The 14,813-nt window shown below is 39.0% G+C and overlaps 3 protein-coding genes across 5 annotated transcripts; 2 read left to right on the top strand and 1 right to left on the bottom strand.

Annotated features, from left to right (window-relative positions):
• The first annotated feature begins 672 nt into the window (after positions 1-672).
• Positions 673-3,487, top strand: LOC136249194 (elongation factor 1-beta-like). 2 transcript variants are annotated; one of them, XM_066041150.1, is made up of 8 exons: positions 673-832; positions 883-1,008; positions 1,057-1,189; positions 1,272-1,335; positions 1,392-1,454; positions 2,950-3,012; positions 3,063-3,130; positions 3,313-3,487. In XM_066041150.1, exons 1-8 carry the CDS (start codon positions 753-755, stop codon positions 3,397-3,399), a joined length of 684 nt encoding a protein of 227 aa, XP_065897222.1. In that variant the 5' UTR covers positions 673-752; the 3' UTR covers positions 3,400-3,487. The 2 variants fall into 2 exon arrangements, with proteins under 2 accessions (XP_065897222.1, XP_065897221.1); XM_066041149.1 differs by having other exon boundaries at positions 883-1,189.
• Positions 3,470-6,698, top strand: LOC136249196 (U6 snRNA-associated Sm-like protein LSm5). The gene is made up of 5 exons (XM_066041151.1): positions 3,470-3,603; positions 3,664-3,759; positions 6,262-6,289; positions 6,339-6,428; positions 6,553-6,698. The coding sequence occupies exons 1-5, from the start codon at positions 3,564-3,566 to the stop codon at positions 6,566-6,568; spliced, it is 270 nt and encodes an 89-aa protein (XP_065897223.1). The 5' UTR covers positions 3,470-3,563; the 3' UTR covers positions 6,569-6,698.
• On the bottom strand, positions 6,614-14,785 carry LOC136249193 (MORN repeat-containing protein 1-like). 2 transcript variants are annotated; one of them, XM_066041147.1, is made up of 11 exons: positions 14,630-14,785; positions 14,080-14,151; positions 13,297-13,506; positions 12,929-13,019; positions 10,747-10,834; positions 10,428-10,524; positions 10,043-10,156; positions 9,816-9,948; positions 8,886-9,652; positions 7,435-7,511; positions 6,614-6,882 (listed from the first exon to the last, which is right to left on the bottom strand). In XM_066041147.1, exons 1-11 carry the CDS (start codon positions 14,730-14,732, stop codon positions 6,730-6,732), a joined length of 1,905 nt encoding a protein of 634 aa, XP_065897219.1. In that variant the 5' UTR covers positions 14,733-14,785; the 3' UTR covers positions 6,614-6,729. The 2 variants fall into 2 exon arrangements, with proteins under 2 accessions (XP_065897219.1, XP_065897220.1); XM_066041148.1 differs by lacking the exon at positions 14,630-14,785 and adding an exon at positions 14,430-14,508.
• Positions 14,786-14,813: the final 28 nt, after the last annotated feature.

Genomic DNA, 14,813 nt, shown 5'->3' with positions numbered 1-14,813 from the left:
GCCGTCCCCAGATTCCGGGGACGCTAATTGAATAACATTGGTCACAAAGGAGGTGCCATGACGTCAGTAAACTATGAAGTATTCCTACACTCCTGCTCCGGTTGTGAGTCTTGTTACACGATGAGGATGAACTTTCAAGACGCTATAAAAGAGACATCGGAGCAAATTAGGATTCGTTTAAAGGATAAACAGATCTCGAGTTTACTTACTGACGTCATCGGCGCCTCCTTTGCGGCCAATGTTATTCAATTAGCGTCCCCAGTGTCTGGGGACGGCTCAGAAGTAAACAGTTATTGGAGTTGCACCAGACCCTTTTTCCCCAGCCAATATACGGAAAAAAGCGGTCTGGCCACGCGAGACTAACCCTGGCGTTAGGTGGGGAGCAGGGGAGTGTCAGACATTGATAGGTGCATAATTAGCTACAACTAAATTGCTGAATTACTTTGATGCTAAATGCTTGTATAAACCAAACGTACCGATGCTCCCATTCTCCTGCCCCACAAATTATGAAGTGTGAAAGTTTTATAATCAAATGTGTGAACATTTAGAAACAGGCCCTATTTTTGTGGATGCATCACTTCACATCACACACCTTTCTGCATGAATATTCCTGAGACGAATAAGAGCCTCTTGTTTATAGATAGGCTACCCGGATCTTGATATATAGCTAGAGATCATTTGCTGGTTGGATCACGCGTGCAAAATTAGCAGCATCACGTGATAACGTAGTGAAGAAAGTTGCACGTGGCGCGATGGGTTTCGGTGACCTGAAGTCAGATGATGGAGTAGCCGTTCTCAATGGATTCCTTGAGGACAAGAGTTACATAGAGGGGTAAGCTAATCGTATAGTCACTCTGTTGCTACTGAAACGTGTCTGTCTAGTTACGTACCATCCCAGGCGGACACAGCGGTATTTAACGCACTGTCAGGCGCTCCAGCAGAGAAGTACATTCACGCCAGACGATGGTATAATCATATCAACTCTTATTCGTCTGATGAGCGACTTTGGTATGACTTAAATATCAAAATGATTGAGTATCCTCTCTCTTGTCACAGTTTCCCCGGAGTACAGAAGCCACTAGACGAGTATGGGTCATCATCTACTAGTGTTGGAGGTGCTGCACCTGCTAAAGATTCCGGCGATGATGAGGATGACTTTGACCTGTTTGGATCTGAGGATGAAGAAGAGGTGTGTTGGCCATGACTGTTAGATCATGTTATATTGTAACTGGACTTCTGTTAGTAACCAGTTCATTATGTTTGTTCCACAGAGTGCTGAGGCTGAGAGACTGAAGGAGGAGCGCTTGGCAGCTTATGCCGAGAAGAAAGCTGGAAGTATGTACGAGTTGCGTTACAATTTTGAGGGAGTATTCTTGTACATGTTTCAACAGAGAAGACTGTTATAGCAAAATCCAATATTGTACTGGATGTGAAACCATGGGATGATGAAACAGGTGGGTAATTAGGGGGTCACTATAGACCCTTTTCAGGTGAGCTGCTGCCATAGCAACATCCGCCATCTTGGAGTGCAACCCTGGTAGCATTGCTTTCTATAAGAGTAAAACAATACCCAGGAAGTAGAGCTCCACAGCAAAGGTTGACCTGGTTAAACCATAGGTAATAGAGTAAAAGGGATAGGAAATGCAAGCGATTTCCGGTTTGATTTCCATTATGCGTGACTTGAAAGGACAAGCCAGTTTTGTGTTCAAGCATGGGAATTAGTGTTCTAAGCAGCGTAAATAGTAATCCAACAGACTACAGTGAGTATTTAGGCCTTTGTGAGACATTTTGGCGAGAGAATTCAAACCGTAGATTTTGTAACAAAGCGTATCGCATTAACCGTGATTGTTACATGCCGTCATACTTTTGCTCATAGTACCTTCATGCCTCGTCCATACCGCTTCTTGTATAGCCGGTTCCACTTTCGAATCTTGTGGTAAGCTAGGCGTGTCACCAACACAGTCTTTTACTGTTGCGTTGTACTGCAAGATGGTTTAAACTTTTGGCAAAAAATGGAAGATACTTGGTCGTTTCTTCAAGCAACAGTTCCTGTTTTGCTCTGATATTTCCTCTGGTTCCCTCTGTTAAATGGTAAGGAATAGGTTTATCACAGTTAAAAGGATAGAATATATTTACGAAGAAAGCTAAGTGGTTTAAAGTAATTTTTGGGCCGTTTTTTTTTTTCACTTTCAATCTCCTTTAATTTTGCATATAACTTCCTTGAGGGTTGGTACCATCCTAGTTCCCTCGATTACTTACTTGAGTTCACTGTAGCGAAGTTTCATAGTCGTTGGTTACAAAGTTCTGTCGTTACAACAATTTGTTTCTCTTTGATACAAGCGCAGCAAGCGTAACGAGTATGTTCGTGACATAATACACGGAATTCCAATAGAAATGTACGTATTTTGTGATGTCACGTTATTGCATTTCCTATCCCTTTTATGTACTCTATTATCTATGGTTAAACATATGCTTTCCCCCACACTACCAGGATTTCACAATGGGTTGTACTCCAAAATGGCGGATGTTGCTGTGGCAGCAGCTTACCTGAAAAGGGTATATACTGTATGACTTGGACAAGTGTTTGAGTGTTCTCCTTACTGTTTGTGTAAGCATCTATTTTTGTTGTAAGCTCCATTTTAATGCTCAACCAGTGAATTTACCCAGCTATTAAGCTTAAAATCCTTGGTGTTAACAATGCTATCACTGCCTAGCCATCAGTGGTTTGTTGTTTTGACTGTATTGATATTGTAACAGTATTGATCTTCTGAGTTTCTTTACTTGTATGGCATTGTTCAACATCTTGTCATAGTATTTGATTGACATTAGTATTTGTCCGTATAGTTATGTTAGTGCAATAAGCACCAACTGTATGGAATGCCTCATAGATTCATTATGCACTTAGTCCTCTGATATTTACTATCATTGTACATGTCTTCTCCATTGCAGATATGAAGGAAGTAGAGAAACTGGTTCGTAGTGTACAAACAGATGGTCTGGTATGGGGAGCATGTATGTTGTGAGTACATACACTGCTGCTTTCCTTATTGTTGTTGTTGTAGCTAAGCTGGCCCCCGTTGGATATGGTATCATGAAGTTGCAGATAACATGTGTGGTAGAAGATGATAAGGTGAGAACGTTGGAATTGTTGATTTGTGTATTGTGTGTGTGGCATGTACGCGTGCAGCGCATGTGCTACATATGAGGATGTGTGTGTTTTGTGAGTATGTGTGCATGTGTGTACATACATGCATAACTCTTCTATTCGCATCTATACGCCATGTTAATTTTGACAATGTTCATTCCTTGCAGGTTGGTACGGACTTTTTGGAGGAGGAGATCACAAAGTTTGAGGACCTGATACAATCAGTGGATATTGCTGCCTTTAACAAGATCTAGGACTGGACTGTTAACAATTGGATCGTTAGGAATTGATAATAAATACACTCATTTCTCATTAGCACAATAATATTTTATATACAATCGATTGTGGGAATATATTTTCAATAGGGTGCGCGCTAATTGTAGTAGAACTGTGGAATCGTTTGCGGGAGCTTCTCGAGATGTCAGTGGCGGCAAATCCCTCCTCTATATTACCATTGGGTGAGTTGAACTATCGTGTGGTGTTGTACACGCGCCATCTCGTGTATTGTTCCCGCGCAGAATTGGTGGACAAGTGTATAGGATCTCGCATCCATATCATCATGAAGTCGGATAAAGAGATAGTGGGTACCTTACTGGGGTTTGATGACTTTGTTAGTATCCTTAACTTTGTAAGATAGTGTTAATTTATTCTAATGGCCCTGTAAGCTAGTATGTTAGGTTAATGGAAAGTGACACAATAGAGGAGGCATGGGCATGGCTGGTAACTTCATGATGGGGTAATTTGTGAATTTCAACTTTGGTGTAAAGTGAAAATTCTTTTTCTAGAAAGCCAGCTCAGGTGGGATAAAACAGTCTAGTGTAGTGGCCTTGATAGTTTTTGGGAAATAGAGATAATGGTTAGTTCTAGCAGTGGGTATGTAGATAAATATAAGTTGAACGAAGTTTCTAGCTACTCTGGTTGTTACAACAACGCAGTTTATTTGAAGTAGTGTAGTGTGATTTTGCTTGAAAATTTTCAAGATAGTTTTAGCTGTGGTTGGACAAATTTAATTGATTAGGAGTAGAACATGAATACGTAACAGGTCCTAGCATATTTTTTGGGCACACTTTTGACTTTAACTTGAAGCATGAAAATTTTTGAGCTTGTCAAGCTCAGTCCTACCCACTGTGCTAGCTGCCAGCTCCCTGAATTTTTGACTATATGAAAAATGGTCTATATTAAAGAAGATAAAGCTGCACCCAAACCCTAACTTTGGACTACTAGAATCATGAGAATTGGTTCCGTAGATAGTAGAGGGTGCTATCCCTTTACTTTTAAATATTGAAAATGTGCCCTAAAAGAAAAATTATCCAGGTCCTAGTGATCAAGATACCCTAATATAACAGTCATATACTATTTAAACATTCGGTGAATCAAGTTGAAATGATAACTGATTATCTTGGAGTATAAAATAACTGTATTTCCTCGTATAAAAGCCTCATCTGATTAAACACCTGTCTCGATTATAAGCAGGGGGGTTCCAGCACCTTTGGAAAATAAACACCTGGTCTCAAATAGAGGCCTGGGCTATAACTTGACTCTACTGTTAGTGGGTTTAATTGTTTCCCTTGTTGCTGCTGCTTCTTCATACCGTACTTTAGTTAATTTAGAGCCTTCTGAGGGTTGAAGGTACTACGAGTAATCACGTGAATAGTCCAGATGAGTCCTAGTGCATGCAGATATCATAGATTCTCTATCCAGAGTGGGTAGAGAATCTATGCATATATGTTTGATGTAACTATTTTCCAATCATTTTAAGCCTTGCCTTACACTTGTTTACATACTGTATCACTTGTTTTCTATGCTTACCATTACAGTAATCCCACCACCCAAATTTGATTAAGCGCCAGGCATTGGTCTGACCAATCCAAAATAAATTCCCTGTCTCAAATAAAGGCCCTATTCGTTTACAGGCCAAGTTAAAATCCTGGGAAGGAAATACAGTAGTTTCCCATAAAATCTTAACAATTCAAAGTGATAGGCAGCCCATAGGCTCTTTCTTGTATTATACCAAAAAATGATACCAAAACAAAAAACAATGGAAGAATAAAAACTGTGACATCCTTTAAACTGTGACATCCTTTTTACAACTGGCTAGTGGCAGTCATCAAGTATGTGTGCCCTAGTAGCATGTTCTACTGATGAAGGTTTTCAATGTTACCCACATGCTAGTAGTATACTACTACTTGTATTGTGTGCTATGAAATCCTCTACATGTATCCATAGCTAGTTCAGTTTGTAAAAATTATGAGTTGATTTGCTGCCCGTTTATGCACTAGTTTTCAGTTCACTTTATTAAAATCATCACACCACCTAATCACCTATTACTTTGTCTCTTCAATTTGTATGTTACACAAACTGTACAAATTTTTGCTGCTAGTCTAAACAGCTAAGACACTGCATGCTCACAGTACAATGAACTAAATAAAGGCTTTTGTTTACCATCGTTATCCGGATCGATAAGCCACACAATAAGGTTTAGTCTTAGGTTGTGTCACAGCTCCTATGTTAACACCACCGACACTCATCTTATATACAGTGTACACAAACAGCTATCTTATTGTGAGTATGGGAAATAAGCCGCAATTGGCTGTGTTTGTATGCACCTACAGGACATTATCAGTGTTACCATTTAATGTACTTGGTGGTGGTCATTTTAGTTGTTTATGCTTAGTACTCCAGGCATTTAATCTTTTGATAACATTCATTGCCCTTTGCTCTGAGAAATATTTGAGTTGTAATGACCATCTTTCTTAGGGGTCATCCATTATTTTCAGTCTTTACGCAAGAGTACGCTAGGGGGGAGGGGGTTAAATCACACGTACGCTTATAAAATGATGAATAATCATTGTGTATATACCTATACATAGTATCAACATTTATGCAGTATGCTTTGTGAAGGAGGGAGGGGGTTAGAAAAAAGAGTACTCTTTGTACGCTTGCATAAAGACTGAAAATTATGGATGGTCCCTTACTTACTAAAGGTGTTACCATGGCAATGGCTAATGTAGCTATTGAGAGTGAAATCACTTGTAAAATTCTTTCATGATAACTATACAAGTTTTCGTTTTAATTTTAATTTTTTCTCTGGCAAATGTTTCCTTCACTATCCCAAGACATGGTACTGGAAGATGTTACTGAATTGTGAGTATATAAGTGTGTCATTATGCTGTGGTCACCATGTGCTGTGTAGTGAGAACACTTCTGAGGGACGAAGAGTGACCAAGCTTGATCAGATCCTCTTGAATGGCAACAATATAGCAATGTTAGTACCAGGCAGCGAGTATCCTTTTTGATTTCCAATGGTGTTTAGCCCTTTGTGTGCGTGTGTGTTCCGTTGTTGTGTTGTACTGTGTATATTTGTCACAGTATTTACAGCAGGAGATGTATCCTTATCTATTCCACAGAGGCCCAGAAGTGTGATCCAGCCAACTACATTAGGCATCAAATTGTCTCCACACTCATACATACACTACCTCAATCAATACTTACAGTAACCATCACACTAGTGGATTTTACACTTGAATTAACTATGAATTCTTAAATTTTATGAGATCGGGATAATGATGGTGTGAGTTGTGTGTTTATTTTTTGTTGTCCTCATTGGAAACTGACTTTCTGAGTTTCTTAACTGTTGCCTGTCGGGGCTTCTTCGGTTGCAGTATCATTTGTATCTCTTGTTCCATCCTTGTCTTCTCTTCTTGTACTTGCTCCTTGCTGCTGCTGACCACTTGTATCTGTGTAGACATGTTATTGTATGTGTCACGGGTGCTATACTCTCCACATGTAGTGTCACGAGCCAGCCATATTTAAAAGTGTGTGGATATTTATAAAATAGCATCTGGTAACATTCACCAGTATTTTATTGGCAGGCAGAACATAATATCATTTAAATGAGCCAACTGTTTCGATTGGATCTGCCAGAATATTGGCAAATGTTTCCAGATGATTTCTCCATGCAAACAAGAAAATCGATTGATGGATGTATAATAAACAAACTTTATGGTACACGTACACACACACACACGCACACGCAATTAATGTACAATGCCCATACTACAAAATTTGTGCATGTGCGATGTACTTTGCCTCATGCACACACGCACACACACTCTGATTAATTGATCTTTAATTTTACTTCGATAATAGTAAACATAGGTACACAGTATACAGCAACAATTCCCAGAATCAGAGACATTACAAAGGACAGGAAATGTTTAATGAGGTATGAGGTAATAGTATGAGGTAATGAGGTATGAATTGATACACACACTAGAGTGCACATTTACCTTGCAGTAACATTTAGGTAGTCTCTTGTCAAAGAATGGAGGCTCAGTCACATCAGCGAAGATCAGTACGTAAGTCCCTGAGGAGTGAGATATGTACGTTAGATATTGAAACATCCACAATTAAAGTCAACAAAAGTCACCTTCGAGACAGATCTAATTTCAGGAGATTTTAGATACATAGCTAGATCACCTTATTTGTATACATAGTGACCACTTTCCCTGTATATTAGTATTATCAAGGTATGTACTGGTATCCAGTTTATGTACCACAAAAAGACTAGGGCTGAGCAATTGTGTAGGATGCAACATATCATAATCATGATGACTATCTTGATGTTACAACTCACATGCATCAACAGCATCCCATATACACAATTTTGTATGAATTATTTATTTTAACAATACATGGAGAAATTGTGTACAACTATTCAACACAATGAAGGCCTAATAGTATAGCGGCACAACCAAAAAATTGTGCACTTTTTCATAAAGCCATGAAACTTTCCACACAAATAGTCCTCAATACATGTATTTTCAGATATAGTGCCATTGCTGATTTGACCGTTGGTGACGTTACTGCCATTTTTGTACAGAAAATTGATCATTTTTGTCTTTAACTCCCTAAGGCAGTAATTAACTTGTTAAAACATGATACCAAAATAAAGATCTTGCTGATAGAAACAACTTGGTTTTTATTTGAAGTCAATACGTAATTTCAGTACAAAGTTATGACCATTTTTACTAGCTGCAAAATTTGATAAATTTACCTGCCCTCGAGGTGTGAATTACCTGTGGGCAGATAATTATGTATAAATTAATCTAATTTTGCAGCTAATAAAAATACTCATAACTTTGTACTGAAATCATGTATTGATTTCAAATAAAAACCAAGATCTTTATTTTGGTACCATGTTTTAACAAGTTAATTACTGCCTTAGGGAATTAAAGACAAAAATGATCAATTTTCTGTACAAAAATGGCCGTAAAAGTCACCAAAGGTCAACTCAGCGATGGCACTATATCTAAAATTACATGTCATGAGGAGTAGTATTTATGTGGAAAGTTTTGTGGTTTTATGAAAAAGTGCACAATATTGCCAATTTTGGGGGCTACGCCGCTATACTATAAGGCCGTTTTAATACAAACAGCATAATGAACAATAGTACCCTTAGAAATGGTTTCTAATAGGTAAGCTGTAAACTTCGTACTAGCATGTACTAAGATTTATTCACACTCGGGCTTATTTTATGGATCATGTTCTTCCACAACAGGATGCATCACCATTTTGATATACATTTGCATGTGATGTCACAACATCATGATTATTTATAACATCACAATGTTCAGAGACAATCACGATTAATCCCACAATCAATATAGTCTCCCAGCCCTAAAAGACTAATAATCATGTATGTCTCCTCATTAGCCCTCTACTGTACACTACTGCCTACCTAACCAACAGTGTCGGTCTCTCTTGGGCTGAAGCAGCTCTTCTTTCCTTGACAGTTTCCTTTCTGGTGACTTCCGTGGTGGACTTTTATCAGTGTCCTTCTTCCTGGCTTTACTAGGGGACTTCTGAGGACTAGGTGGTGTACGGGGTGATCGAGTCTTGGCTGACTTTACTGGCGAGCGTGACTTTTGAGGCTGTCCATCTTTCTTCTTCACAACAGGTAGTCTCTGTGAAGTGGAGTGGAGGGGTGAAAGGTGTGGAGACTTTCTAGCTTGTAATTCTGCTGCCTTTCTCTTCATCTCCCGCTCGTCTTCGGAAGTGTTAGGACTGTCGGAAGATACAGAAGATGACTCTGATTGGATGAGTGGCAGAAATGGTGGTGGAAAAAACAAGTCTGTGAACGTAACTTTTCCTTCTTTAGTGTAATGAACCCTTGGGGGGACTAAAGTGTTAAGAAATGCTTCAGACTCTGTTAAATCTGGTGGAGGCTTGTTTAACGTGTACATCGACTTTGCAGCAAGAGGACTGGTGTCTCTAAGGGCACGCAGAGCCAGGTTCTTGTCAGGACTAATGCTCTTTGATTTCATGCTCATAGCCATAGCAGTCATACCTTCACTAGTGATTGGTTGAGATTCAGTGGTGGTTGGGCTGCTGCCACTGCCTGTTTCAGAATGGGAGATAGAGATGGCTCTGGAAGAAGTAGGTGTAGCTGGTTTGCTCTCCTCAACTTCTGCTCTCTGCAGCAATTCATATGGAAAACCTTCTCCACTGAAAATATAAAACTCACATGTACTTATTAAAAACTATTATTCACTATTAAAAACTTATTTGCAAAACATAGTGAATAAACTTTAAAGGATTGTTCATAACAATTTCCCGGAGGGTGAATGTGTACACACATGTACACTCGTACATGTCACATGTGACTTACAAAGGTGTGAACATAGCAGAAAGTGCTTCTCCAGATTTCTTGATCGGAATACTCAATTTTGTCATTGACCGTTTGAGCAACTTTTCTTTAGACATGCAGTAAGCAGCAGTGACCATCAGCCTCCTACCATTATCTGTAGGTATAGGCAGAGGAGATGTAACATGAATACTACACAGAATAGGTTACACTGTATCATATAGTATTACTGCATTGTAGCACACACTGACCCAGGTTGGTCGGTTCTCCATTCTCATCATAACACTGTAGAGTGATGGAGAATGGTCTGTCTTGTACCACCTTCAACACTTGAGAGCCACACATCTTCAACTGTGCTGTCTCCACTATAGAATGAAATAAGAAGGAAACGATGAAATCTTGTTCTCATACAAAAATGGTTCATTATCAACAACAGGAAGTTAGTAGAAAAGTTAATAATAGGGAACACACTGCTTTAGGGGGTTTTTAAGCAAGGAAAAATTAAAAATGTCTACTCAGAGGGATCATAGTGACTGGGTGAAATAGTAATTTGTTTATCTAATTAAAAGACTTGTAATACAGTGGACCTCTATAGCATCATATACGTGTGCATGTACACAATGTACTACACAGTACCATTGGGAGATCCATTGCTCCATAGTCCAGTGTAGACCATTCCAGAACAATGGAACATTGTCCCTTGACCATGGTAGACATCACTTAACCACTGACCCTGTATATGTCAGCAATAATAAAATATTATACTACCAGTACTGTAGCTTATGATATGACAGTGCATGAAATATACACAAGTTGGACCATGTGATCAATAGAATGGTGTTATATTGATCTCTGTGTATGTAGCCATGAGGGAGAACTATTAAATTATTGTGTAAACAACATATAGTTATGGTGCAATATTACACACAAGCATATCAAGTCTGTATGTACGTACATCATAGATGGTCCCATCTGCTGTCCGCAGGATTCCTTGACCTTGTTTCTTGTCCTGTACCCACTCTCCTTCGTATCTGTCACCATTGCTATGGCATTAACACAAGAATATGGCCACACACAGCGGTTTAAAAGTTAAATACTGTTAAAAAGTTAATATAGCCTTCTTATTAACTTAATACACACATATAATTGTAATGGTGCACACAAAAGCACAACTTTCATAATCGCTGGAATTCTCAGCCTTGGAAATATGTTGATGTAGAATAAGATTGATGTAGCTGTCATGTGCTGTATGTGACTATGTACATATTAATTGGCTTATAAAATCATGAACTGTTTGGACTTACCCCATCTTAAGAGTACAACTAAAGTGGTGCTCTAGTGGTGATGAACCAATAAAAGAAGCGGCAACGTTCACATGCCATTTTATATGATTTGTTGTTAAATCCATAATGGAATATTAAGCATCCAACTCTTTATACTCTTTTGTATGTAACTAAAATCCCTCTATGCAAAATGGCAAGTGTTGCCAAACTTATACACCAGTGGGATTATATAGAGTCTAATTTCTAATTATAAATGGGTCTTTTGTTGTCAGATTTTATTCCCCTACATGTATAAAAAGTCACGATACTGCGAATTCGTCCCTGTTATCTCAATCTAATCCAAAACACCCAAGTTGTAAAAAAAGTGTGCGGCCCTCAGAAAGGCTATGGTGAAAAAAGATGTGAAATCCAAGGTGGCGGCCAAGAAATGGCTGTGATGGTAGGTTAATGGTAAAATTTTAATAACAACAATTCAGGTGAATTTTGGTGCCGCTTGTTCAATTGGCACTAAATTCACCTGAATTGTCGTTATTAAATTTTTTACCATTAACCTACCATCACAGCCATTTCTTGGCCGCCACCTTGGATTTCACATCTTTTTTCACCATAGCCTTTTTGAGGGCCGCACACTTTTTTACAGCTTGGCTGTTTTGGATTAGATTTCATTTCTTTTTGTATTTGTATACCCCAAAGCCGGCCTATGGCCTGCTTTGGGACTTTTTAAACCTATCTTTTTTTCTTTACCACAGGAAGAAGAAAAGATGAAGCAGATGTACCTTAAATGTTTCTGATTTTATCAGTAAATGTACAAATTATATATATATAATACATATATTTATTACAGAACTGTCCATGGTGGTTTCTTTGTAACTGAACACTCTTCAAGGTAACTTCTTCTAGCTGTTCTCTCTACAGGGTGATTTATTTGTAGCTGGATTCTGTACAGGTGATTTTTTTGCTGCTGAGCTCTTTACAGAATGGTTTCTTTGTAGCTGAACTCTCTACAAGGTAACTTCTTCTAACTGAGCTAATCTCGATTGCATAATTGTTACACACTGTTGGTTTTTTCGTTGTATCTTCCTGGTTTTTAGCTCGATTTCTTTCAAACCACAAAAGGTTTGAGGTTCAATAGTTAACCTATTCACCCACCGAGTTTCAGCTTCTTCCCATACGCGGTTTACCCTGTAGGCGTGACAACATATTGGTATTATTTTTCGTGAATAATCGCTCATAACTCTTTGCCTGTTTATCGTATTCCAACCAAAGTTGGTACAGAGATGCGCCTTTATACCCCCCTTCTGTGTGCCAAATTTCAAGGCGATCGGATATGGCGTTCGCGTTTTATAGCAGTTTTTGTAAGTGTGCGAAAAGAGGAAGAAAAATAAGAAAAAAACAACAAAGAAACTAAGCCAATTTTTGAAGTCGCATATCTCTGGAACGCTGGAAGCGATTTCGCTCAAATTTGGAATGTGGAGTGCTGAAGGTGGAGGTGGAGGGAGTGTCCACAGCAAAAATCGTCTTGTTTCATCAAGGCAGCACAGAGCTACGGAGGTGCGAAAACTGCGTTTTCTTTCTTCCTGTCAATATACTCACGGGTGTTACGAGCCGGCTTCTTGGGCCGCACGACACACTACCGTGTGTCTTGATAGGATGTGGCAAGACAACTAACACAATAACCAATTCTTAGAAGGTTGATATATAGCTAGTAGGGAAAATGATATATGGTAGGGAAAGTGATTTAATTATGACTGATTGATGCAAAAGTCCATTGGGCCATTATTTTAAACTACAATAATGTGCATAGTATGAATACTTGTATATGCGTATGATTCACATCTTACTATAGTTACTAACTGGTATATTTGCATTCCCTTCCCATGTCTCTTGTGGTTGTGGAATGATCCATCGTACAATGATCCATTGGACTCGGTCAGGACACCATGTCCTAATATATTGGCAGACATACATGGTAATACATGGTACAAAATTAATGCACATGAACACATATGCACGTACATGCACACACAGAGAGAGTCAGACACACTAATGCACGTACGAATTCATGTTCCACTCTTCCAGACCATAACCATCAAGGATTACATCACTTACTCATGAAAATTTCTGAGTCCCTCTAATATACTGCAGCATTAATCCATGATCCCACGTATGCATGTACACACACACACGCACGCACACACGGATACAGACACACACAGACAAACCTTCTCTTTTGTTGTCCAGCCAATTGCCCTCATAATGGAGCCCTTGTGGAGTCTTATATATTCCCTGTCCATTCATCTCTCCCTGATAAAACTCTCCAGTGTAGGTGCATCCATTGAGTCCAAACAGTCTGAAGCCATGTCCCTGAATTTCTCCATTCACAAATGTACCCTTGTAGTAACCTCCATCAGCCATGCTGAGTCTGCCATGTCCTATGAGCAGAAAATGCACATTGCAATTACATTTAAAAGTCAGTTTATCCACTTGTCACGTTCCTCTACCAAATTCCTACCCAGGGCTGCCCAGAAACTTTATCCGAGGCAGAATATGAAATTGGCTGACTGGGAGATCCCAATAGCATGGGGTTGAGAATCGACCCTCGATCTCTAGTTGTTCCTATCATATCCAAGATGTAGCTTTTCACATATGACATAGCCAGCAAATGGTAAACTCCATACAGGCTGTAGCTAGCTCAGTGATCAGTAAATAGTAAACCTGTGTAATATCAACTTTCGGCAAACAATCCCCAGTCAATTTATGTCCAACACAGTACACATTAAATAAGTGTGCAGATAATGTAAGTGTTCATTCTTAGTACGTTCCGCCAATTAGAGGCCCAGTAATTAAACAATGGAATAAGCTTCATACAAATTTAGCAGCCCACAAGCTAACATGATAACAAATGTCACAATCACATTGGTGTTTCAGGGTGGGTAACCAAAATATCAACAGTATAACAGAGAAATGCATTGACAGTATCTATAGCAACACGAGTAGTGACATACCATGCTTCAGTCCATTCTTCCATTGTCCCTCGTACTTGAAGAACGTGTTGTCATACCTGTACACTCCATAACCTGTAGAATAGGTTTACGTGAAAAATTTTAATGGTCTACACACCTGATATTAATGGCCCATGTCGAGAACTATGATATCACCAAGTGATTGATTGAATAAAGCCACAACAATCAGGTACATATAAATATATGTTAAAATACAATAAAATATACTATCTATGATATATGTAGTGGCTATACTTGGTGTCTAGCAGTTGTCTAACTGCTAATAAACCCTGCCCATTCTTGCACCAATTACTTTATGTTACAATGACTGGAGTAACACGAAACCAACTTGCCATATTCAAAACTATAATGTTAGTTGATTCCTAACTGCCATACTGCAAGTGACTGGCCTCCCTACAATAGGATTAGCCAGGGCTTCATAAACACTGTATAATTACTAGGTGTTTCGATATAGTCCTACAAATGCTTTTGCGCAATATGTTGCGCGCGAAAATCTGTTAATGTTGAATATTTCCTGAATAGACGGACTTACCGTGTCGAAGTTGCTTTTGTTTCTCGCCTGTGTAATTCTCTCGTTGTATCGAGTTCGTGTGTTCTCCCTCTGTCAGCTGACTAGCCTGCTCGGAGGCTAACATTTATTATTATTCTAAATAGTACTCACTGTATTGTACTGTAGTTACCATAGTAATAAGCATTTACGTGAAGCGCATGCGCAT

This window comes from Dysidea avara, chromosome 3, assembly GCF_963678975.1.
Source record: "Dysidea avara chromosome 3, odDysAvar1.4, whole genome shotgun sequence".
Taxonomy (NCBI): domain Eukaryota; kingdom Metazoa; phylum Porifera; class Demospongiae; order Dictyoceratida; family Dysideidae; genus Dysidea; species Dysidea avara.
The sequence above is the reverse complement of the archived record's forward strand: the minus strand, read 5'-3'. Positions and strand labels throughout refer to the sequence as shown.